General features: G+C 36.8%; 1 protein-coding gene across 11 annotated transcripts in view; it reads left to right on the top strand.

The window, feature by feature from the left end:
* Positions 1 to 215: 215 nt before the first annotated feature.
* The window catches only part of DLG1 (discs large MAGUK scaffold protein 1), a 261,150-nt gene continuing 235,501 nt past the window's right edge, over positions 216 to 25,864 (top strand). For 4 of the 11 annotated variants that reach the window (XM_043473302.1, XM_043473301.1, XM_043473299.1 and 1 more), the window contains exons 1-4: positions 689 to 1,143; positions 1,604 to 1,653; positions 2,305 to 2,436; positions 22,339 to 22,505. In XM_043473302.1, coding sequence (XP_043329237.1) covers positions 1,635 to 1,653; positions 2,305 to 2,436; positions 22,339 to 22,505 — 318 coding nt within the window. In that variant the 5' untranslated portion in view covers positions 689 to 1,143; positions 1,604 to 1,634. Of the gene's footprint in view, positions 315 to 688; positions 1,144 to 1,603; positions 1,678 to 2,304; positions 2,437 to 22,338; positions 22,506 to 25,864 lie in introns of those variants that run through there. The other 7 variants (XM_043473298.1, XM_043473296.1, XM_043473292.1 and 4 more) reach the window with 3 other exon arrangements.

Below are 25,864 nucleotides of genomic sequence, written 5' to 3'. Positions count from 1 at the left end.
ACCTACCTTTCTTTAATTCAATTCCTCCAAAACTTTTACTGAGGGGCCAATAGTAACTTTTTAAAAATTAGCACCAAGTATAAGAATGCAGAGACGGCACCCATCCCCCTCGCAAACACCTCCCTTTCCCCCCTCCCAGGCTCCGCCCTTTCCCGCCCCCTATCGTGGGTGGCTCAGGCGACACCTCCCAGAGAATGCTTTTCCAGGTTGGGGATCCACCCCCGGGGTGGATCTCTGTCCGGCTGAGTTGGAAACGACACGCGTTTAGTGAGGGTAAAGGGTGTCTCGGAATGTGTGTCCCGGATCTGGTGTAGGTGAGGTCACATTTCTCTTCCGACACTGTCACTCTTCCTCGCCTGGTGCGCTACTAGCTCAGAACCGCGGGACACACCGGTGGGCTAGGACGAGGTAAAGGCGGGCTCTTCCAGGGCGCTCCGGCCCACCTGTAGAGTCTGTGCGTCAACTCCTTTGTTCTCAGAACCACTTCGGTGGCCGCGCCTTTACGCTAGGAGGTTCACTTCGACGTTCCTCAGATCCCCTTCTGCCGTCCCCAGCCCCCTCCTGGCCCTCCTCCCTCTTCGAACCCAAAGGTAGCAGCGCTGAGAGCCCGGGGCTCGGCGCGAGCCGCCTCCTCACTTCCCATTGGCTGAGAGCGCTGGGAAAGCGGTCACGTGGGGGCGCGGCAATCCAGATCAAGGGCCGCCATCTTGGCGGAAAGTTTGGGGGGAGAGCGGTTGGGGGCGCGGAAGGAGGCGAGGTTCCGGGGGTGTGGCGGTTAGGGGCTGAGAGGGCGAGCGGGCTAGCGGGCACCGGCGAGTGAGGAGGCGCCGGCGGCTGAGGCGGAGGAAGAGGCAACGGGGGTGCAGCCGCCGAGGGGAGCTCCTCCCCCGTTCCCTCACCCCCCTCTGCACAGCTCCGCGAGCCCCGGGTGGGGCGGGGGGACGTGGAGCGGGGCAGGGCGGGGGAGACGGGCCGGGGCGCACCCCAGCTCCGAGCGCACGCCACTCGCAGGAACTTTGTGGCGGCGCCGCAGGTGTGGGGGCCCGCGGAGGTGTGCATGTGGGGCACGAGGGCGTCGGAGAGCGGCCGCTGTCCTGTCCGGCCCTCGCTGGAGTAGCTCGGAGGAAGCCAACAAGGAATCAGGCAAGCGAGAGGAGGGGGCCCGAGCAGGGCGGGGTGATCAATCCAGTTGGTTCCTTCTCCGAGTGCTTTACGGTCTCTGCTGGTTTAGGGGCCAAGGGTCGGAGCGCCTCTTCACCCCCCAGTAGCAGGTGGGGGGGTATGCCTTCTTATGCCGGGGGAGGGGTGGCCCCACGTCTAGCATTAAGCACACTTTGGAGAAGGGGCAGCTTTCGAGGAGAGTTTGGCAGCTTGCTTCTGTCTGCTCTTAATTTGCAGGAGAACCCAACCTTAGGTAAAAGCTTTCTAGATTGGCACTGCTGGGTTTTGAGGCTCTCTTTCACTTGGGAAAACTTTGCCAGGTGGACTTTTCAAATAGGGCTAGGAGTATTTCTATTTGAGAATTAGGAGTAAATGCTAGTTTAACCTCTATTTTGTTCTTTTCTAAATTAAGTTCTGTTTCCTTTCTGTTTTGTGTTCTAAGGTGTGTGCTCTCTTCCTGATTCTGGAGAAAAATGCCGGTCCGGAAGCAAGGTGAGAGTTTACTTCGAAACTCTTGTGGGTATCCTTTGCTTTTTTCTGTTTTGTGCTTGCTGTGTTTTAACAGATGTTTGTGTAACTGATGAGACAGCACAGCCTTAGCCTTACTACTTAGGGAACTAAGCCTCAATCATTCAGAAGATGGAAACACCTAAATGTTTGTCAAACTTTTTTCCCTTGACATCTCTGGACTAGAGAGGCAATTAACTTTTTTCCCCTCTGAAATGTCTGTTTAAAAAGTTTGTGCTGGCGTTTTAATATTTTATCATTCTTAGTAAACCCTTTCGTGAATGAATGTGGAATACTGGCTAAGAACTACTAGTTTTGAAAGAATACTTGAGTTATAATGACGGATTGTAGTAATCGGCGTTTGTATATCAGATCAACTGAAACTGTTACTAACAGTGATTAAATGATCACTAGAACACATTGGTTACAAACTACTCACCTTGTTTTATTGTGACATAATGAACATTTTTGGAATCATTTCTAAGGATTATTTATGTGTACAGGAATACAGTAGTGTGAATTGACTTGGAGGTTTGGAGAATTGTTTAGGTATCTTGCAGTCATTTGCTGCATAGCTAGTTTGTAGTACTTCCTTATAAATACATAATTTTAATCAAACTTTTTTTTTCTTTTCAGATACCCAGAGAGCACTGCACCTTTTGGAAGATTATCGTTCGAGACTAAGCCAAACAGAAGACAGACAGCTCAGAAGTTCCATAGAACGGGTTATTAACATATTCCAGAGCAACCTCTTTCAGGCTTTAATAGGTGGGAATTAAAACTTTATTTGTGACCATTATGTGTCAGGTGGGCTTAATGCTTCTCTGAATTCACTTATTTTAAACTTAAGAGAGTGATATACTTGGTTCTCTGTGAGGCATGCAGTTCCTTGAACATCCAGTGAATTGTGTATTTTGATACTTAGGTCAATATCTTTTCCAAAAGTATGTAATAATCAAAAAAACTTTCAGTATGATTATTTCAATGGTCTTTGATAACAAAGTGTAATATCCTAGCATTAAAAAATGAAGAGGTTGCAAAAAGTAATGACTGACTAACTGTTAGCTTGTTTCTGTGTTGGTTTTGTTCTTTCTCTGGAATATCTGAAAGTGTTTGAAGAGTTCTGTGATTAAGAACATTCATTCTCTTAATTTAGACCTCTGTTTAAACTTGGCATTTGTAGAGTTAGAGTTTTAGACTTGAAAAATGATCTTACAGATAATCTTGGTCTAATCTTATTTTACAGACAAGAATATTGAAACAGTTTTATTCTTAACTGTAACTTAAATTTGATGTGGTTCATTGTTTTAAAGGAGAACTGAACAAGGGTGCTGAGTTCTACTCCTGACAGTGCTATTGATTGAATGAGATGGTATAAATCATATAATCTTTTCTAGGTCACTGCATTAGCTGTGGCATGTGGATGCAGTGAAACAGTGGCTTTTAACCTTTTTCCTAAAAAGTAGCTAGATTCTTTTTTAAAGCAAAATTTTATATTTTGTACACAATTCATGGTATATAAAACAAGATGATCTGTTGTGGCCCTTTTCTCTAGGTACCTTGAAAAGTGTACAAACCACTGAACTGGAAAAATTGTCCCTTTCAATTCTAAGAATAAAATGCATTTTTATTAATCATTGACTATATAACATATTAAAATAAGACATTTCATTGCGTTATATTTTTTCCCTCAGTAGTTACAGCCTTATATCTATGTATTGATGGAGTAACTTCTGATGTGATTTGAGGTTAATGTAGCCTATCCTATCCTACTTTCAAGTTAAAGTATTCTATCAAATAGCTTATTGGTAAATTGATACTCTACTAAATTAGTTTTAGAATTAAAGAAAACGTTAAAAAAGATCACTCCGTACACTTAAATATAATTTAGCATTATTATAAACTTTCGAAAAGATACACCACAACAGAGAGAACAGTATAATGAACTTTTATATGTCTGTTACTCATGTTTAAAAATGACCCATATTTTGCTTATTTTGTTTAAACAGATGGACATTTACTCCATTTGAATTTCTAAGTTCTGAGGTTTAAGGTCCAAATGGATCAAATTGGATTCCTTTGAAAAAACAACAGAGGAAGGGAAAATCATTTCTAGTTATTTTCTAAATCACCATTAAACCTAGGAATATTTTATTTAATAGGCTCACTGTTTAGGAAAAAGTAGTATGACTTGTATGTCTTATTTTACATGTAATTCATAGATAGATGGAGTCCTCTGTGTGGAGTCCATGACTTAAGAAAATTAAATGATTAGTGAAGTAGTCAACCAGAACCAACACTTAGATTGAGATGGGAAGTAGATTTGCAATGTTGATGGGGATTTTTTTTTTAAAATATATTCTGCCTCACCTATTTTGAATGTGTTTATTCTTATGCATAATTGAATTCTGATAGAGTTAGTTTTCTAATTGTAACTTAAGTTGTAAATCTTTGTCCTGTGTGATTTTATTGGTAGTGAATTTAAGCTTTGCTGTTTAGGTTTACTTATATTTAAGGTCGTATAGAATATAGTATCAGATTTTGGTGTAAGGAAAGTAATACATTTTAGGAATTTTGAAACAAGTAAATTTAGTAGAGGGTTTTTTGTGTTTTTATACTGTAATTGAATTGTTGACACTACTAAATTAATAAATGCAGTTGTTGGTACATGCTTAAGTTGGATTAATTAATTTTTGAAAATTTTTAGGCCAATAAGATTTTCTTCCCTTTGCATCTGTACCACTGTTTTTGAAACACTGTGATAGTTTTTTAAACTTGTAAATTACCCTGAGTTAAACTAGAGTCCATTGTGTTTATAGTATGTACTGAAAAATTCTGTGTTAACTGTTTTTTCCTTTAGTAGGTAGTACTTCATCTTCTGAGGTGATACTTGTGAATCATTGAATTAAAGGAGACCTAGGGTCTTGACCATTAATTGTTTCTTTTTTTTTTTTGACCATTAATTGTTGAAAATCATATGGGGCTTAGGTTTTTGGCTTTAAGAGTTTGGGAGTCACTTCCTTAGGCTATAGTGAATTACTTAGTTACTACTTGGACTTGAAGTCTACAACAGTTATTTATTGAGTGATTCTTGAATCGGTAGTTTGTATCCACTGTTTTCATGCATTTAAAACAACTCTGTGCAAGGACCTAAGTTGTTATGTTATCCCCCTGCCACCCCCCGCCCCCTGTAGTTGATACATTATTAAGGTTAGGTTTCTGGCACCTTGAAGGGCTTCCTTGGTGGCTCAACAGTAAAGAATTCACCTGCAATGCAGGAGACACGGGTTCAATCCCTGGGTTGGGAAGATTCCCTGGAGAAAGAGATGGCAACCTACTCCAGTATTCTTGCCTGAGAAATCCCATGAAGAGAGGACCCTGGTAGACTAGGCCATGGGGTCGCAAGAGTTGGACACAACTTAGCAACTAAACCACCACCACTTTGTTGTTATTCAGAGGAATAAGCATGCACATACTGCACTATATCTGTTCTAAGATACCAGTTTTAAAAAACTAACATCTCTGAACCTGGGATGAATTTTATAATGGATATATATTGGCATTGGTTTTACATTCTTAGTGGCATGTGAAATAATGGTGCATTTTATAGTTGATAGTGTCAGTATCAGTAACCTCAATTCAGTGAAATATGGTAATCATTGTTCTTGCTTTGAGGCTTGGTAGTAGTATCCTTGAAGGATGGTTTGTAGATTTAAAAATTATTGAAAGTAGAAGATTTTGTTAACTTCTGAGTTTTAGCTAAGTTGTTTCTTTAGAGGTGAGTATTTAAATTATAGTTTTAAAAAAGTCTGTGAACTATGTATTTAAAAAACATTTATTCCCCAAACATCTGGTGATTATTTTTGTATAAATGGGAAATAAAGTCCACCTGATGTTAATCCCTAATTTAGGTGAGAGCAAGTTGAAAACTTAATATATTTGATTTTGTAGTCTCATTTTTTGTACTTCTAGTTGAAAATTTTGTGAGTAAAATATATTGGATACGGTTTGATGACAGTCAGCTGTTCAGGTCCATAGTGGTTTGCAGTCATCTCTTATTCTCAGGTTTGTCTGGGATCAGAGAGGATCTCGGTAGTCCTTAAAGATTTTGTACCAGTCTAGACCTCTGGGTTTACTTATGGGACCGGAGAACTCATCTACCTTCCTTGTGCACAGGAGAAAAACCTGGGCTCAAGATCAGACTGGCTTTGGAGACTTTAGTAAGTTGTGTCACATGATTTGTATATTTTGTCTGTGATAAATAGCAGTCTTATTTTAAAGCACTATTTTATTTAAATTCTACACATATTTCAAAATGAAGATGGATTATGCAATGAAACTGTCCATTTCTGAGATTTTTAGCTTCAAATTTCTTTACTGCTACTTTATTAACTTTCACTTGCCCTTGTAAACATAGTGAAGGACATTTAAATTTGGAGATACTGAGTCTCAAGTGTGACTCCTTTTTTATTTTAATTGTAAAAAAAAAAACCTAAAATCTATCACCTTAACCATTTTTAAATGTGTTGGTTAGCATGTTAAGTATATTCATATTGCTGTGAAACAATTCAGAACTTCTTCATCTTGCAAAACTAAAACTCAATATGTATTAAGCAGCAGCTCCCCTTTTCTTCCTCTCCCGCCCTTGGTAACCACCATTCTACTTTCTGTCTCTGATTTTGGCTACTGTAAATACCTCATATAGGGAAATCATAAAGTATTTGTCTTTTTGTGACAGGTTTATTTTACTTAGCATAATGTTCTCAAAGTTCATTCATGTTGTAGCATGTGATAGGATTTCCTTCCTTATTAAGGCTGAATAACAGTGAGTGGTGGGGGGTGGCATTGTGTGTGTGTAAATGTGTGTGTGTGTATAAATGTGTGTGTGTCAGATTTTTGCTTATCCATTGATCCCTGGATGGGTGTTTGCATTGTTTTACCTCTTGACCGTTGTGGACAGTGTGACTGTGTGAGTATGCAAGCATCTCTTTGAGAATCTACTTTCAGTTCTTTTGAGTGTACATGTGAAAGTGGCATTGTAGGATCATATGATAGAAAATTTTTAATTTTTCCAAGGAACCACCATAATGTTTTTCATAGAAATTGCACCTTTTTATAATCCCAGTAACAGCTCACAAGGGTTCCAGTTTCTCCCTACTTTGTCAACACTTGATATTTTCAGGTTTTTGGATAGTAGCCATCCTAATGGATGTGATAATGTGATTACTTTTTAAGAATGTAAAAAGTAATAATGGCTAATATTTATTAAACACTTTCTATGTGCTGATAAAAATACCTCGTTTAGTCGTCGTCATTCTGTGAGGTGTATATTCACCTATGAGGTGATTATACCATTTTATAGATTAGGAAAAAGAGGAGATGGGTGGTTATGTAGCTTGCCCAAGAATTCTCAGATAGTCAACTGTGGAGCCAGAAACTGGACTCAGCTAATCTGATCCAGAGTCTCTCTTCACCTTCAACCATTAGGGTGGTCTTTTTCATAAGTTTAATACTATTATGTGATAAAGAACATTGACAACAGGTATGTTTAACATAGATGTTGCTTTGTAGGGTCAATGTTTTTAAAACATTGTCTTTAAGTTTTTACTTTAAAGGAGAATGTTTATAATGATGGAATTTACATATTTTGAAAAGTGTATTCAGTAATCAAAGTTTACAAATTTCCAGCTATAATGGTAAAATGTCAGAGTTCCTTAGATTTTTTGCTTATTATTGGTCTCAGTGATATAATATGTTAGTGTATTGTTAACTTTGAGGAAGGAAAACAATTATAACAGAATATGGATCAGACTATTGGCTACAACTTTATGGAATTGGAGGAAAATTTTATTAACTTTCTGGTTGATGGTTTTGATTGAATTGGGTTGTTGCTTATTTGTTACGCTTGCTTTGAGGCAATACTTTGAAAAAGCAGAAGCTGGTTGAATTCTCTTTAGAACCTTGCAATCACAGAGCTGTAAAAGCATCTTTAAATATTTCTTCTAGCCCTGGTTATATCTATGTAGGGACAGTTTTTTTCCTATTCAAAATTTCCTTTTCAATAATTTTTCTGATATACTATCCAGGTATTGCATTTAGTTGTCAAGTTTCTCTGTTGTTGCTGTTCAGTTGCTGAGTCGTGTCCAACTCGTTGTGACCCCATGGACTGCAGCACGCCAGGCTTCCCTGTCCTTCCTGTCCCCTGTTCTTCACCATCTCCCAGAGCTTGCTGAAACTCACTGTCCATTCAGTCAGTGATGCCACCAACCATCTTGTCCTCTGTTGTCCCCTTCTCCTGCCTTCAGCCCTTCCCAGCATCAGGGTCTTTTTTGATGATCCAGTTCTTCACATCAGTTGGCTAGAGTACTGGAGCTTCAGCGTCTGTCCTTCTAATGAATATTCTAATGATTTCTTTTAAGATTGACTGGTTTGGTTTCTCGGAAGTCCAAGGGCCTCTCAAGAGTCTTCTCCAACACCACAGTTCAAAAGTATCAATTCTTCGATGCTCAGCCTTCTTTCTGGTCCAACTCTCACATCCATACATGAATACTGGAAAAAACTATAGCTTTGACTGGATGGACCTTTGTTGGCAAAGTAATGTCTCTGCTTTTTAATATGCTGTCTAGGTTGGTCATAGCTTTTCTTCCAAGGAGCAAGCGTTTTTTAATTTCATGGCTGCAGTCACCATCTGCAGTGATTTTGGAGCCCCCCCAAAATAAAGTCTCTCACTGTTTCCACTGTTTCCCCATCTGTTTGCCATGAAGTGATGGGACCAGATGCCATGATCTTAGTTTTTTGAATGTTTGAGTTTTAAACCAGCTTTTTCAGTCTCCTCTTTCACCTTTATCCAGAGGTCCTTTAGTTCTTTGCTTTCTGCCATAAGGGTGGTGTCATCTGCATATCTGAGTTTATTGATATTTCTCCCAGCAGTCTTGATTCCAGCTTGTGCTTCATCCAGCCTGGCATTTCGCGTGATGTACTCTGCATATAAGTTAAATAAGCAGGGTCACAATATACAGCCTTGACATACTCCTTTCCTAATTTGGGGGTGTCCCTGGTGGCTCAGATGGTAAAGCATCTGCCTGCAATGCAGGAGACCTGGGTTTGATCCCTGGGTCGGGAAGATCCCCTGAAGAAGGAAATGGCAACCCACTCCAGTACTCTTGCCTGGAAAATCCCATGGACGGAGGAGCCTGGTAGGCTATAGTCCATGTGGTCACAAAGAGTAGGACATGACTGAGTGACTTCACTTTCACTTTCCCAATTTTGAATCAGTCAGTTGTTCCATGTTCGGTTCTAACTGTTGCTTCTTGACCTGCATACAGGTTTCTCAGGAGACAGGTAAGGTGGTCTGGTATTCCCATTTCTTGAAGAATTTTCCACAGTCTGTGTGATCCACACAGTCAAAGGCTTTAGTGTAACAGAAGTAGATGATTTTCTGGAATTCTCTTGCATTTTCTAAGATCAGCAGATGTTGGCAATTTGATCTCTGGTTCCCCTTTAGTCTTCTTTAATCTGTGCACATTTCCATAGCTTGTGTCTTTTATGACATTAATGTATTTGAAGAGCGTTCCCCCTGCTCTTATTTTTTTATATAAAGTTACCTGTTGTAAGTTTGCTAATATTTACTTGTGAATAAACTCAGGTTATGTATTCTATATGTTTCTGTACATCCAGAGGTACATGATGTCGTCTGCCCTTCATTTAATGTTAATTTTAATCACCTAGGTATTGTCTGATTGCTCTAGTCTGTAGTTACTTTTTTCCCCTTTGCAGTTTATAAGCAGTATATGGGGGAGACGGTTTAACACGTTGTAGTCCCCCTGCTCTTTAGAGACATTTCCATCTAGACTTAGCATCCACTGATGATGCTTGCCTGAATCAGTTTTTACTGTGTTGAAAATGACAGCTGAAAGATTGTAGTAGTGTGTTTTTTTTTTTAAAATACAGCAGCACTTTTCTATAGTTTCTAGTTAACACTTGGCATTTTACTGTAATTAAAAGCAATCCTCTCCCATTTATCTACCTACCTATCTAGCTATCATATTTCTTTCATTGGTTGATCATTTATTATCATCCATAATGATTTTGGTGTTCAGATTGTCTCAGATTTACCTAGTATAAGGCTTCTCTAGCTTGGTTGGAATGTCTTTATGGCATTCCCTCATTTTTTTTAAGCACAATTTCGTAGTTTTTGGCATAACAAGATGTTCTAGGTTCATCTTGTGCATAACCTGCCCCAGCCTTAGAATCAATCATTTCTTTGAGAAGTTCTGGTTCCTTTTGATACATACCTTGTTTTAAGGAATATACTATGACTGTTAGTCATATCATATTTAAAGTGTTGGAATAATTTATTTTGGATACTGGCTTGACCTTTTTTCTCTTTCTAGTGTGTGAAACAACAAATTATAATACATAGTTTAAAATTTTATGTACTTCTTTGGGAATCAAAATGATTTTTTAAATGTATGTTGGTTTAGTCAAAAGCAGAGTAATCTGTGCCTGAGTAGGTTTGAATATTGTGTATTTTAGTTTACAAAAACATGTACTTGCTTTTAATCAATTAACTGGTAAAATTTTTCTCTCTGAAATGATTAGATTGTATTTCATTGTACATTAGCTGTCTAGTTGTCTTTTCTCTGACCCTCCAGAGTGGAATTTATAAACACTTACTGTCGGATACATGTACTTTATATAAAATAAGCAAGAAAATTCTTACAACAGAGATAACCTACTTCTTCCATAGGGTAAAGATCCTTCTAGAATGTTATTCTTGTGTATATGTACACGTTTTCATTTTGCAAAACAAAGTCCTGTATACAAATTTTGTGTGTAGAACATGGTGCTCAGTTGCGTCTAACTTTTTGTGACCGCCATGGACTGTGGCCCACCAGGCTCCTCTGTCCATGGAAATTCCAGTATTCTTTCTTTTGTCACCTGTGGTTTTGGTGAAATTCTCCAGGCAAGAATACTGGAGTGGGTTGCCATTTCCTCTTCCAGGGATCTTCTCAACCCAGTAATTGAACCCTGGTCTCCTGCATTGGCAGGCGGATTCTTTACCACTTGAGCCACCTGGGAAGCTCCAAATAAAACATGGTATAATTGATTCTCCAATTCAGTGGGAATTGATACTTAAAATTGTTATATAAAATGAAAAATATCATCAGATTAAAATTATCCTTAAAAATTCTTCAGAAATTGTGTCTCATTAACTACAGTTCTGCTGCTTTTCTTTCTAGTGGGGAGAAATCATTTCTTCAGTTGGGCAGCAGATGAAGTAGTTGACTTGTGTTTAAATGACCTTTAGTATTCAGGTCAGTTCAGTTCAGTCACTCAGTCGTGTCCGACTCTTTGCGACCCCATGAACCGCAGCACGCCAGGCCTCCCTGTCCATCACCAACTCCCGGAGGTTACCCAAACCCATGTTCATCGAATCGATGATACCATCCAACCATCTCATCCTCTGTTGTCCCCTTCTCCTCCTGCCCTCAATCCTTCCCAACATCAGGGTCTTTTCCAATGAGTCAGCTCTTCGCATAAGGTGGCCAAAGTATTGGAGTTTCAGCTTCAACATCAGTCCTTCCAGTGAACACCCAGGACTGATCTTTAGGATGGACTGGTTGGCTCTCCTTGCAAAGCGCATAATTCTAGAATCACATTCAGCACAGTGAAATATAGAGAGATGCTATGATATGCAGACTACCTGAGGGAACAGTCTTCTCTTCTCAGTTTTTATTTGCTGACAATTTGCTTACTGGATTAATAGGAAGAATTTCCCTATTTTTGGTGGAAAGAGGTGCTGTGGTTGAATTTGCTTAAGTGTATACAGTGTGACTTCTCTGTGCTGTACATTTTAACTGTTTTTACCCCACAAAATTTATGTGCCTTTCATATCACTGGGTTGTGCTGTTTAAAGACTGTTGCACTGTATAGATTTTTTTGTAGTTTTACTAATAATTTCCCAGGAGCATTTAGATATATAATTTTTCTGAATTATAGACAACATTGCTTTTGTATATGTTCTTTGTCCTGTATCCTTGATTATATTCTTTGGATGAGTTCCTAGAATTGAACTGCTTGGTAAAGGGGATATGCAATTTAAAAAGGCTTTTGATGTGATTTTTTTTGTTTAATTACTGTCAAAAATGTTTTATTAATTTAATTTTTTAGATATGTGGAAGAATGACAAATTTACTATCCCTTAAGCACATCAAAGTATTATCTTTTTAGTATTTTCTATTCTGATACGTAGAAGACATCTGTAGTCATTTTGATGTTTTATTTTGTATTATTTTGAATAAATAACCAACGATGTAAGAATTTTCTTATATCGTTGTTAATTTCTGTGATTTATTTGTTCATGTCATGTGCCCCTCACCAGTCTTTTTTTCCATTTTTTTTCTTAGAGGTATAAAATGTCCATTCACGATATCAGTGCTACCTGCCTTTGCAAGTTGCATTTGTTTTTAATGCATTGTCATTTGTTTTTAAGCTAATTTTTAAAAAATTACCCTTGGTATTATGCTTAGACTTTCTTGTCCCTAAGATTATAAAAATATTTACTATATTCAAATTCTGTCATGGCTTCTTTTTTCAACATTTAAAATTTTAATACATTTGTAAATTATTTTGAAATGAAGTATGAGATTGCTTGTTTTTAATATAAATTTGTTATTTATTATGCTCCCTTAAACATTTAAAAAATTATTAGACTTTTTCAGCATTTTTTTTTTTTTAGGATTTTTTTTTTTCCCAGCATTTTTAGGTTTATAGAAAAATTCAGTGGAAAGCACAGTTTCCATATCCTTACCACTGCACACTCCCATTTCTCATATTATTGACATTTTTATTAGTGTGGTATATTTGTTGCAGTTGATAAGCCAGTATTAAATTAACTAAAGTCCATAGTTTACATTAAGATTCGCTCTTTGTGTCAATACATTGATAAACTTGACATACACATTTGTTGCTTTGACAAATGTGTTCACTGTTACAGTATCATACAGGATAGTTTCACTCCCCTATAAATCTGTGTTCCACATATTGGTCCCTCTATCCTTCTCACCAAACCCCTGGCAACTGCTGATCTTTCTGCTGTCTCTTGCTCCACCTGTTCTTCTCTTTCTCCCTCCTTCTGAATCCCTGGGAACCAGTTATCTTTTTATTGTCTGTGTAGTTATGCCTTTTCCAGAATGTTATATAGTTAAAATCTCAAGTGTGTGGCCTTTTCGTATTGATTTCTTTCACGTAGCAATATGCATTTTGCTTATCAAAGATAAGGTTTCTCCATGTCTTTTCATGACTTGATAGCTCATATCTATTTTAAGTTTTTAAAGACTTTATTTTTTAGAGCAATTTTAGATTCATAGCAAAATTGAGAAGAAGGTACCTGCCCTCATACATGCATAGACTCTCTCATATTTGGCATTTCCCATGAGAATGGTGTATTTGGCACAGTTGATGAACCTGCATGAGCGCATTATTATCACCCAGAGTCCATAGTTTGATCTTAGTATTCACTCTTGGGTTTGTACATTCTGTAGGTTTGGACAAATGTGTGATGACCTGTGTCTACCATTGTAGATAGATACTTATATATATTCACGACACTATACAGAATAGTTTTACTGTCCTAAAAATCCTCTGTACTCTGCCTATTCACCTCTCTCATCTCCAACCCCTGGCAATCACTGGTCTTTTTACTCTCTGTATTGTTCTGTGTTTTCCAGAATGGTATATAGTTGGAATCACACAGCCTTTTCATATTGGCTTCTTTCACTTAGTAGTATGCATTTAAGGTTCCTCCACATACATGGGTGTTTTTTGTTGTTGTTTTTAATTTTTTAAGTGTTGAATGATATTCTGTCGTCTGGATGTACTGCAGTTTATTCATTCACCTATCAAAGGATGTTTGGGTTGCTTCCAGTTTTTGGCAGTCATGAATAAAGTTGCTATAAACATCTATGTGCAGGTTTTCCTGTGGACATAAGTTTTCATCTCATTTGGGTAAATATTGAGGAACATGATTGCTGGATTATGTGGTAAGAGTGTGTTTAGTTTTTAAGAAACCACCAAACAGCTTTCCAAAGTGGCTTTATCATTTTGTATCCCTACTCGTAGTGAATGAGAATTCCTGTTTCATTTTTGCCAGCAGTAGTTGTTGTCAGTGTTCTGTATTTTGGCCTTTCTAATAGATGTACAGTGATACCTTGTTTTAATGTGCATATCCCTGACGATATATGGTGGGATATCTTTTCATATGCCTGTTTGCCATCTGTGTGTCTGTCTTCTTTGCCAAAGTATTTGTTAAGGTTTATTTTTAAAAAATACTTATTTATTTGGCTGCTCCAGGTGTTAGGTGTGGCGTGTGGGATCTCCAATATTCATTGTGGCAGGAGCTATCTTTAGTTATGGCATGTGGGATCTTTCAGTTGTGGCATGCAAATTCCATGCCATGTTGCAGCTTGTGATGTTTAGTTCCTTGACCAGGGATTGAACCTAGCCCCCTGCATTGACAACCCACTCCAGTATTCTTACCTGAAAAATTCCATGGATAGAGGAGCCTGGTGGGCTACAATCCATAGGGTTGCAAAGAGTTGGACACGACTGAGCATGCATGCACGCACCCCTGCTTTGGGAGCTGGGAGTCTTAGCCAATGGACCACCAGAGAAGTCACATCTGTTAAGGTATTTTTCTTAATATTTTTTCCATTAACTAGAATATCACTCATAGATTAGAGATGTTACCTATATTATATTGAAAGATTGACGGCAAAAGGGGAAGGGCAGCAGAGTACGAGATGGTAATATGGCATCATTGACTCAAAGGACTTGAATTTGAGCAATCTCTGGGAGATAGTGGATGACAGAGGAGCCTAACATGGTGCAGTCTGTGGGGTCAAAAAGAGTCCACATGACTTGGCAACTAAACAACAACAAATTGTAACTAAAAGAAAACTTTTCCTCAAGTTCCTTTGAGGATATTTCTGAACTTCTGTACTTCCCTTGCCTAGTGTTTGCAAACTTTAAATTTTAACAAGAAAATAATAAACTTTTACTTAGATTTGAAGACCTCTGAAATATATGTATCTTAGAGATTTCCAAATAAAGTTTTGTAACAGATAGAAGTGATTCATCTCAGTTCTGTTTGACTAATTGCTTGTATTTAAGTTTAATATTTGAGAATTTTTCTGTTGTATGTGGTATAGTTTTGTGATCTTATAATTTAGAGCTTTGTTCAGGAGCTGGGGAACTAGTTTGGTCCAAAACAGTGAAAGCACATGCAAACTGCAAATGGAAAAGGAGTAATAGATTGTGATAAGACTGATCTGTAGGATCAACAGAGTCAGTGTTTTCAACCGTGGGTCAACTAAAGGGTAGTTTTCCTCTAATCCAAGTTTTAATATTTTTGTATTTTTGTGTTTTCTCTTCTTCCTACTTTAGTGCATCGTTATTTTCAAAGGAAATAATTTTTTTCAAGGGTGATAAAATGCATCAGGCATTTTAACTATATGTCTGGTATATATCTGAGTGAGCTATGTGTATTTTCAGATGAGTATGGGATCACTCTTGTCTATTTAATGGCAGTCATTTTAACTACCACCACATTCTCCCATTTTCTTTACACTTTAGTAGTAAATGATTTACTATGATTTAAAATACAGTTATCAAATTTTTATAGAAATCTACCTTTTTAGGTGCTTTAAATGGGAAAGATTTAGGTGTTGTATAATTTTTTCCTCAATTATCTCAATCTCCCAGAGACATTATTGTTCATCTTTTAATTCTCGTTTTACTTCAGGAGTATATACACTGTTACTATTGATTGGCTGAATGTGTTAAGTGTTCAGAATAAACTCATTAATTTTTTATTTTCATGAAGTTGATCTTTTAAGAATAACTTGGATTTTCAGACATTGGTGTGTTGAATAGACTTTTAGGAAATAGAGATTGGGATTATACTAGAATTTACCTTGTTTGTTTTTGTTTTATATTTGTATAGTAACTTGTTTTACTTTAGACTACATACCTTATGGTTTATTCCATGTTATACTCTCTAGTTTAGAAAACTCTAAAGGAAAAAGTAGGACATATTTTGAATCCTAGAATGTTACTTTGTAGAAGTATTTACTTGTCATGATGATGATCTAATTCTTTTTTTTCTGAATCTTTATGGTTACAAACAGTGATGATAATTCTCTTCTGACGTATACAATGTAGATTCACTATGAAAAACAGAGACTGCATGGGAAATATAAAATACTAATACTTGGGACTCCTAAGAAAAGCTCAATTTGTGTGTGCAGTTTTTCCAGAGGGGTGCCTTTTTTGTTTAGGTCACCTTTGAAAAAGCTTCTCAGATACTACTGAAGGAATTGTAATTGAGAACTAGTTTCTGAAGAAGTATTATTACTTGCTCACTTCTGTTGTCTTGGGAATACCCGGATGATGAAGAAGTGTTGTAGACAAATGAAATAAAGTGAATAAACTGTGGAATGTTAGTCAAGATGGAATGAGTCAAGAATTAAGATGTAATGTTTGTGTGTGTGTATATATATATATATATATGTATATATATATATATTTTAAGGAAAGTGATAATAACTGTGACAACCTATCATTTCAAAAATATCACCATACTATACATATATTAGGGCTTCCCTGGTGGCTCAGAGGATAAAGCCTCTTAATGCGGGAGACCCGGGTTTGATCCCTTGGTTGGGAAGATCCCCTAGAGAAGGAAATGGCAACCCACTCCAGTATTTGTGCCTGGAGAATCCCATGGACAGAGGAGCCTGGTGGGCTACAGTCTACGGGGTCGCAAAGAGTCGGACATGGCTGAGCAACTTCACTTTCACTTTCATATATTAACAAATATTTCAATACTTTTGCTTATGGTTTTAGTTAGCCAAGTATGGTAACTAATCTCTTTTTAAATTGGGTCTTATCTGACAATATTAGTTCTCCTCACCCTAGAAAGAAGCAAAGAACTAAATAGTTAGAATAGATGTTATCAGTTCAGTTCAGTCACTCAGTCGTGTCCAACTCTTTACGACACATGAACCACAGCACACCAGGCCTCCCTGTCCATCACCAACTCCCGGAGTTTACCCAAACTCATGTCCATCGAGTTGGTGATGCCCTCCAACCATCTCATCCTCTGTTGTCCCCTTCTCCTCCTTCCCTCAATCCTTCTCAATATTAGGGTCTTTTCAAAGGGGTCAGCTCTTCGCATCAGGTGGCCATAATACTGGAGTTTCAGCTTCAACATCAGTCCTTCCAGTGAACACCCAGGACTGATTTCCTTTAGGATGGACTGGTTGGATCTCCCTGCAGTCCCAAGGGACTCTCAAGAGTTTTCTCCAACACCACAGTTCAAAAACATCAGTTCTTCGGCACTCAGCTTTCTTTATAGTCCAATTCTCACATCCATGCAGGACTACTGGAAAAACCATAGCCTTGACTAGACAGACCTTTGTTGACAAAGTAATGTCTCTGCTTTTTAATATGCTGTCTAGGTTGGTCATAACTTTCCTTCCAAGAAGTAAGTGTCTTTTAATTTCATGGCTGCAGTCACCATCTGCAGTGATTTTGGAGCCCCCAAAAATAAAGTCAGCTACTGTTTCCACTGTTCCCCATGTATTTGCCATGAAGTGATGGGACTGGATGCCATGATCTTTGTTTTCTGAATGTTGAGCTTTAAGCCAACTTTTTTGCTCTCCTCTTTCACTTTCATCAAGAGGCTCTTCAGTTCTTCGCTTTCTGCCATAAGGATGGTGTCATCTGGATATCTGAGGTTATTGATATTTCTCCTGGCAATCTTGATTCCAGCTTATGCTTCATCCAGCCCAGCCTTTCTCATGATGTACTCTGCATATAATTTAAATAAGCAGGGTGACAATATACAGCCTATACTCCTTTTCCTGTTTGGAACCAGTCTGTTGTTCCATGTCCAATTCTAACTGCTGCTTCCTCACCTGCATACAGGTTTCTCAAGAGGCAGGTTAGGTGCTCTAGTATTCCCATCACTTTCAGAATTTTCCAGTTTATTGTGATCCACACAGTCAAAGGCTTTGACATAGTCAATAAAGCAGAAATAGATGTTTTTTTGGAACTCTTGCTTTTTTGATGATCCAGCGGATGTTAGCAGTTTGATCTCTGGTTCCTCTGCCTTTTCTAAAACCAGCTTGAACATCTGCAGTTTCACAGTTCACGTATTGCTTAAGCCTGGCTTGGAGAATTTTGAAGCATTACTTTGCTAGCGTGTGAGATGAGTGCAATTGTGTGGTAGTTTGAGCATTCTTTGGCATTGCTTTTCTTAGGGATTGGAATGAAAACTGACCTTTTCCAGTCCTGTGGCCACTACTGAGTTTTCCAAATTTGCTGACATATTGAGTGCAGCACTTTCACAGCAGCATCTTTTAGGATTTGAAATAGCTCAACTGGAATTGCATCACCTCCAGTTTGTTTGTAGTGATACTTCTGCTGCTGCTGCTGCTAAGTCCCTTCAGTTGTGTCCAACTCTGCGACCCCACAGATGGCAGCCCACCAGGCTCCACCGTCCCTGGGATTCTCCAGGCAAGAATACTGTAGTGGGTTGCCATTTCCTTCTAAGGCTCACATATTATATCCCATGTACTTTATTCATTTAAATTCCCCTAGAATCTCATTCAACTTATTTTTTATTGTGATGAAGTATTATATATATACCACATAAAATTTACCATTTTTAAGTGTGCAGTTCAGTGACACTGAGTAATTTCACATTGTTCTGTTGCTATCGCCACTATCCATTGTCTGGAATGTTTTCACTGTCTCAAATTGAATTGATTTATTTTTTAAAATTATTTATTTATTTATGGCTGTCCTGGATCTTCATTGCTTTGCTTGGGCTTCCTGTAGTTGCAGTGAGCAGGGGCTACTTTTTGTTGTGGTGCACAGGCTTCTTATTGCAGTGGCTTCTCTTGTTGCAGAGCACGGGCTTTAAGGTACACAGGCCTCAGTAGTTGCAGCACACGAGCTCATTAGTTGTGGATCTCAGGCCTTGGAGTGCTGACTCAGTAGTTGTGGTGCATAGGCAGAGTTGTCTTGAGGCATGTGGAATCCTGCATCGGTGTCCCTGCATTGGCAAGTAAATTCTGAACCACTCGACCACCAGAGAAGTCCCCAAATTGAATTTCTTTACCTATTAAACAGTAACTCCACATTCTCTTCTTATCCCAGTCTGTGGGAATAACTTTTCTTTCTATCTCTATGTATTTGACTATTCTGGGTACCTCATTGAAGTGGAATTATACAATATTTGTCCTTTTGTGTTTGACTTAGTCTACTTAGTATCATATCTCTTCAAGATTCATTTATCTGTGTGGTAGATTTAATCAGAATTTTATTCCTTTTAAAGGGTGAATAATAATACATTGTTTTTATATACCGCATTTCATTTATTAACCATTCATCTGTTGATGAACATTTAGGTTATGTTCACCTTTTGGTTATTGTGAATAATGCTGCTGTGAACATGGGTATGTAAATATCTGTTTGAGTCCTTTCAGTTCTTTTGGGTATACCTGTAAATGGAATTGCTGGATCAAATGGTGATTGTGTGTTTTAATATTTTGAGAAAACACCATATACATTCCACAGTGTATGTGGAAAACATACACTGTTTTCCATAGTGACTGCATTATTTATATTCCCACCAACAGTGACTGTTTTGTTGATAATAGCCATCCTGATGGATGTTTACTCAGCTTGTATTTTCTTAAGTGTGTTATAGCCAATAATGTGGATATTTGGTTCTCTAGTTCATTGGAGCTCAGATTCAGCAAATTAGGACTGTTTGATAGCTTAATGTAAGACCTAGAAATGAGGCATTTCAATTCGTAAAAGCAAGTTGCAAGTGAACTTTTGAAAAATTCATCTAGGAAACTCTTTATTCCTTGACCATTAAACGTTTATTCTGAGTTATATTATGGGCTTCCCAGGTGGCACCAGTGGTAAAGAATCTGCCTGCCAGTGCAGGAGACATAAGAGACACAGGTTTGATCCCTGAATCGGGAAGATCCCCTGGAGTAGGAAATGGCAGCCCACTCCAGTATTTTTGCTGGGAGAGTTCCATGGGCAGAGGAGCCTGGCGGGCTATGGGGCTGCAAAGAGTTGGACACAGCTGAGTGACTGAGCATACACAGAGCGCTGAGTTATATAATTAGTCTAGATTTCTGTTGTCCTATACTGTAGCCACTAGCTACGTGTGGGTATTTAATTTAACCCAAATAAATAAAATTATAAATTTAGTTCCTCAGTCACACTAGTCACATTTTAAATGCCCAAGAGCCGTATGTAGTGAGTGGCTACCATATTGGGTAGTATAGCTATAGAACATTTATCATTGCAGAAAGTTATTTTGGGCAGAACTGGTCTAAAATTTTAAAAGATTTTATGAAAGGGCAGTATATCAGTATTTCTGTTAATTATAGAAAGGTCACGTAGAAATTTAAAATTTGGAACTTCATTTATAGTATTGGAAAATACAAAATTTTTATGTATCTACCTGGGTTATTTATCTTGAGATTGGTAACTGACCAATTGCTCAACACTTATTTAGTGCTTTTAGGGGGCATAATACAAAAAGCTAAGAGCTTTTTGTTTGTTTTGTTTTTATGGACGGGATTGGCGATCTTTGTCTAGATAGGTAGATCTACAAGTATTTATCTTCTACATATATAAAATATCTCTTACATATATAGAAATGCATGTTCTGCTACATAAGTATGTACATACTCTTGCACACATGTATATCTTATACAAAAAAATGTTTTTCTCTAATATATTCTGGAAAATAGTCTGTATTTAAGTTTTTCTATTTATTATCGCAATGTCTTTTATAGTTCACCCTTCCCAACCTTCCTCGAACACACATACGCACCAGTTAAGGCTTTGACATTGCAGTTAGTTGCTGTGTCTTTTTTATTTCCTTTATACAGAAAAATCCTTACTTTTAAACAATTTATTTTCCCTTTCATGACATTGAAAGATACCAAGCCAGTGTCTTGTAGAATGTCTTCCTCTGAATCAGTTTTGTTCTTTGCTTTTCTGATATCACTTAACATGTTCCTCTGTCCCTTTTATTTTCTCTGAACTAGAAGTTGGTTCTAGAGACTTGATATGGATTCAGGTTAAGCAATTCTTGTTTAATAAGAATCTTTTTTAGCTAACTCTCTGAATTTGGGGTTTGAGTCTTCCATGATGCTTATGTGAACAGTTGACCTAGTGATTCATGATTTATGAAATGCTTTTACCTACAGTTTTCCACAGTAATATTAACATCTTGTGAAATAGGTTGATATTATTCTCACTGTCAAGACTTTGGTTTTTATTAACCTTTTACCTAGAAAGTTCTACAGTTCCACTGGTTATCAAAACTATAAAGGGAGTTACTTTGTCTCTGCTGTCTTGATGTTTTTTAAAGGAGATACTAACATTTTCATCATGTTGAGAAACAGATAAAAGTTATCCTTTCTAAATGTTATTTATGGACTTCTCTGGTGGCCCAGTGGTAAAGAATCCACCTGCCAATGCAAGAGATGCAGGTTTGATCCATGGGTCTGGAAGATCTACTGGAGAAGGAAATGGCAGCTCACTTCAGTATTCCTGCATGGGAAATCCCTGGCAAGAGGAGCCTGGAAAGCTACAGATCATGGGGTTGCAAAAGAGTCGGACACGACTTAGCGAATTTACAGTTATTGTATTTGGTTCTGTATAAGATAATACCCCATTTTTGCTGTTTAATAATTTCCCTCCTTTAAAAAATATCAACTCAAAATTATACCAGAAGATAAATAAAAAACTAGTAGTGGTGTACTTAAACATTATATAACTACCATTCAGAGTTTCCGAGCAGCATAACCAATGTTAATATACTAAAATTCATGTAATTCCAGTTGATAACAGAGTAACTTAACCTTCCAAATTATTCTGTGCTTCTATAAGTGCATTTATCATTTGTTTTAGTGTTTTGCCATACTTTTAACTGATTGTTTCTAAAATAACAAAATATTTTAACTTACTATTTTTAACTATTTGAATGTGAAGGTGTCTAAAAATACTTCCTAATCCTTTGATTTTATTTTAAAGTATTATTCATTTTTTGTCTTACTTTGGTTACTAGGGCAGTTAAAACCACTTGAGTGGTTTATATTCCAAACCTGGATATTGGTGATACAAATTTATAAAATATTAGTAATGATTTATTTCTGCAGAATTCAAAATAATGATACTAACTACTATCTTTAGGAGCTGTGTATGTGTCATTGTGCACTTTACATGCATTACATGAATCCTTGTAACAATTCACAGTGATAAGAGGCAAGTTATCAGAGGTTAAGTAACTTGCCTATACAGGTGATAGTAGGGTGATGAAGTAGGGATTTGAACTCAGCACTGACTATGAAGTATAAAAAGCCTGTGACTTTTACACTGTGCCCTGCAGGTTCTGATACGACTGTGATGTAATAAAATACTCACTGTTTAAGTACATTATAAGATTGGATTTATTTTACTAATCTGAGTAAAAGTTTTGCTTTTGAGTTATATTGTTTTAGCAATGCATAGTTTAATTAGAAAATGCAAATTACTTTTGAATTTTTCTTTTCTTTCCCTCACCTCTAGATATTCAAGAATTTTATGAAGTGACCTTACTGGATAATCCAAAATGTATAGATCATTCAAAGCAGTCTGAACCAATACAGCCTGTAAATACTTGGGAAATTTCCAGCCTTCCAAGCACTACTGTGACTTCAGAAACACTGCCAAGCAGCCTTAGCCCTAGTGTAGAGGTAAGAAAAAAAAAATTTTCCTTAAGCTGTTTTCAGTGATCAATTAATTAGGGCTCCTAAGTTTTTTCATTTATTAAATGAAATTTATAAAATGAATTCATTTTTTTTGTGGGAGTATCATTTATAATGGTATGAAAAAGATGGGATTAAAAATATTTTTGAAGAAAAAGCTCAGAATTTCTGATACTCCTGTCTTAAAATGTAAATGGTTCAAAGTATGAAATACTTGACTATTAAAGTATTACTTTAGTCTTATTAGTATTACTTCAGCCTTATTAGACTTAGTATCACTTAAAGTCTTTAGACTATTAAAGAAAACTCTACATCAGCGAGGCTCCTTTCTGGGATAATTAGATAGAAACTACTTTGAAAAGATGGTTCTGCTCTGGTATTTTTTTCAGACAGCAGTTGTTGCATTTATCCCTAGGATTCTGTCTTTATTGGCTTGAAGGATTGCATTGTTAAATCTCACTAGAGACTGATCAATAAAGCTTAAGGACAGCATTGGTTTCTCTATTGTTTTTGAAGTTAAAAATTGTATTTCTTTGAGTTTTCATAACTGTTTTAGTAATGTTCTTTTTGTTGTGATCTTTTATTGCTGGTGGAGTTATATATGGCATAACAGAGATGTGAAGCGTTTTGTAATGAGGATTCTGTCTGAGGTACATTAGTCATTTGAAGGTGGTTGACTGACTGACTTTGATTCTAGTGTCTTCTAATTACTGCTGGAGAAGTGCCTGGAAAATTGAATCAGGGAAAAAAGTATTGGTAGGCAGCAACCACACAGCCCTTTGTTAATGAAATAGAGAAATTCTCAGTTTCCTCTTATATGAGATAACATAGAACTATAGAATTTTACAGCCAGAAGAATCAAGAGAACATCTCATCCCCAGCCCCAGCCCCCTTCAGCTTAAAGATGAAGAAATTGCGATCCAGACGAAAATGAATAACTTGACCCAGTTTATTTGGCTAATTTGGGCAAGTCTACATTCTGATTTTAGACATCATAATACCCATTTCACAGTTCTCTTTACGAACTGTAGCATGTCCTTATAGTTTTCTCTTTGGTTAGAAATTCTAGTGTTATATTGCCTATGTATCCTTATTTTCCTTTTTTATTGTTTTTGTCATTTTCTCTTAGATAATTTCAGTTTCTGTTCCCTTTATTTGGTGTATCATTTGTACTTACATTAGTCCATTTCAGATAGATGTTTAAAATGTTAATCAGTAGTATAGTTTCTGTTTCACATTTATTATATAAGGAATTTTAAGAACCATGTGAAATTTTAAGAGAATTGGCTTCTTATTTAATAACTTTATTTTTCTACTGTCTCATTTATGACGCTCAGCTATAATTATAAAGCATAGAGTTCTTGAAGTTGATTTGTCTAATATTATAGGAGACTGTAGATTATGGCTGGCTCAGTGTAACCAGTGAAAGTAAATGTTCATTAAGGTTAAATAAATGGACAGTTCTGCATGCTGGAAGTTAATTTCCATATAGATTTTAGTCTGAAAGATCAACTATGCATTGAATTCCGTTAAGAATAGTATTGGAAACATTTTAACTTTTATAAAATTGTGAGGCACTGATACCTAGAATGCTTTTTGCATTGCTGATTTCTGCATCTCCTGAAAGGTATATTATGGACATAGTAAAGGTATCTAAAATTAATAGGAAAATAAGACTCTTCAGACTGCAAATATCAGATCTTATTAATTAAGAATGTAGAGGAGAAGAAAATATGGTTACAAAATGTTGTATAGGGCTTGGCGCATGGAAAATGCTGTAGTGGTGTTTGAAATCTGTACCCATTCATGGGTGGACTTAGTAAGGGGAAGTTGGGGTGTGTCCATCAAGTCCTAGATTTGATTGACAGAGAAAAATCTGTGAGCTAAGGTCAGTTGAAAGCAAGTACTGTTTTGCAAAGAGGACAGAATACCTGAAGATGTTAATCTGAAAATGCAAATAGTTTTGAAATACACTGGTGGATGACAGTTCTAAGACTTAAAAAATAATAAGCTTGGCATATTTGGAGATTTGATTTCATTTCTTTTGAGGGAAAGAAGGAAGGGATGTTCTCATGTTAGCCATCCATTTATGCTTCATTTGGACAGAAAACATGTCTAAGTGACCTTTAACTTGATCTCTTATTTCAGTTCCTACTTTAGACTCTTAGGGGCACAGTGTTTGGGACTGAAAAGAGAGTTGGATCATTTAATTCACCTCACATGTTTTACCCAGCTGAAGAGAATCCGCTGACTCAAATTTAAACAAATGCAAACAAAAGTTTTTATTGGACTATAACTTGAAAAAATGAAAATCATGAAAATATTTTGTCTTATATAAAAACTTAAGAGTATTTTTACACAGTGCCCTAATTTTTGGATTAAAAAATAAGGTAGTCTTTTTCAGACAAAATGGCGTGCATCATGATCTTGTCTCTTTCACTTTGTGTTCACTTTTGCAGGATTATCTTAAAGAGTTACTTTTGCAAAGTATTTGAGATTGATCAATTTCCACCTGGGCTTGCCTCTCTTAGTCTCTTAAAGTAAAAATTTTTGTCTTGGAAAGCATCTATCCACTTTTCTTTCTTGCCCTTTTATTTTTTTAACTGTTGATATCTAATCTAACTCTTGCAAGATTCCCATTTGTCAGTTAATATGTAGCCATGTGATTGTGTTTCTTCTATTTCTTCTGATGTAATAAAATAAGAATTAATGCTATTTTTAAAGTATTAATTAGTATCATAATATTAATTTAATTAGTACTCCATTTAGTTATAACTTTTTTTGGCTTTGGTATGTCCTTCTTTTACTTTGAACATATGCCTAGTAATACTAATTCATTTAGTTAGTATTCCATTTAATTATAACTTTTTTTGGTTTTGGTATATCTTTCTTTTACTTTGAACATATGCCTAGTGAGATGTTTGGAAATGTTTGTGTAATATTAATGATTGTGGGTGATGGGGATATTTTTTCTTTTTAGTACTTTTCTGTTACTTTTTAAAACTAATGAGCATGTGTCATTTTTATAAAAACATATCCATTCTAAAATAAGAGCAACAAAATGAGTGAGAACTCACTACCGTCTCCTCGTCGAAACTGAGGTCCAGCACGTTGAAAAAAAAAATAATAAATAAAATAAAATAAGAGCAATTACTTTTAGAGATTTTAAGGAGAGGAATATTTGAAAGGAAGCAAAATGCAAGAGTAGGAGAAACTGCCTGATTTAAAGAGAAATTCCAACAGAGGGGGCATGCACCTTCTTTTTGTCTGCTCAAACAAGATGCCATAGACTGAGTGGCTTATCAATAACACAGATTTATTTCTTACAGTTCTGGAGAATGGGAAGT

Source organism: Cervus canadensis, chromosome 7, assembly GCF_019320065.1.
Source record: "Cervus canadensis isolate Bull #8, Minnesota chromosome 7, ASM1932006v1, whole genome shotgun sequence".
Classification (NCBI taxonomy): domain Eukaryota; kingdom Metazoa; phylum Chordata; class Mammalia; order Artiodactyla; family Cervidae; genus Cervus; species Cervus canadensis.
Note: the sequence above shows the minus strand (reverse complement) of the source record. Positions and strands in the feature narration are given on the sequence as shown.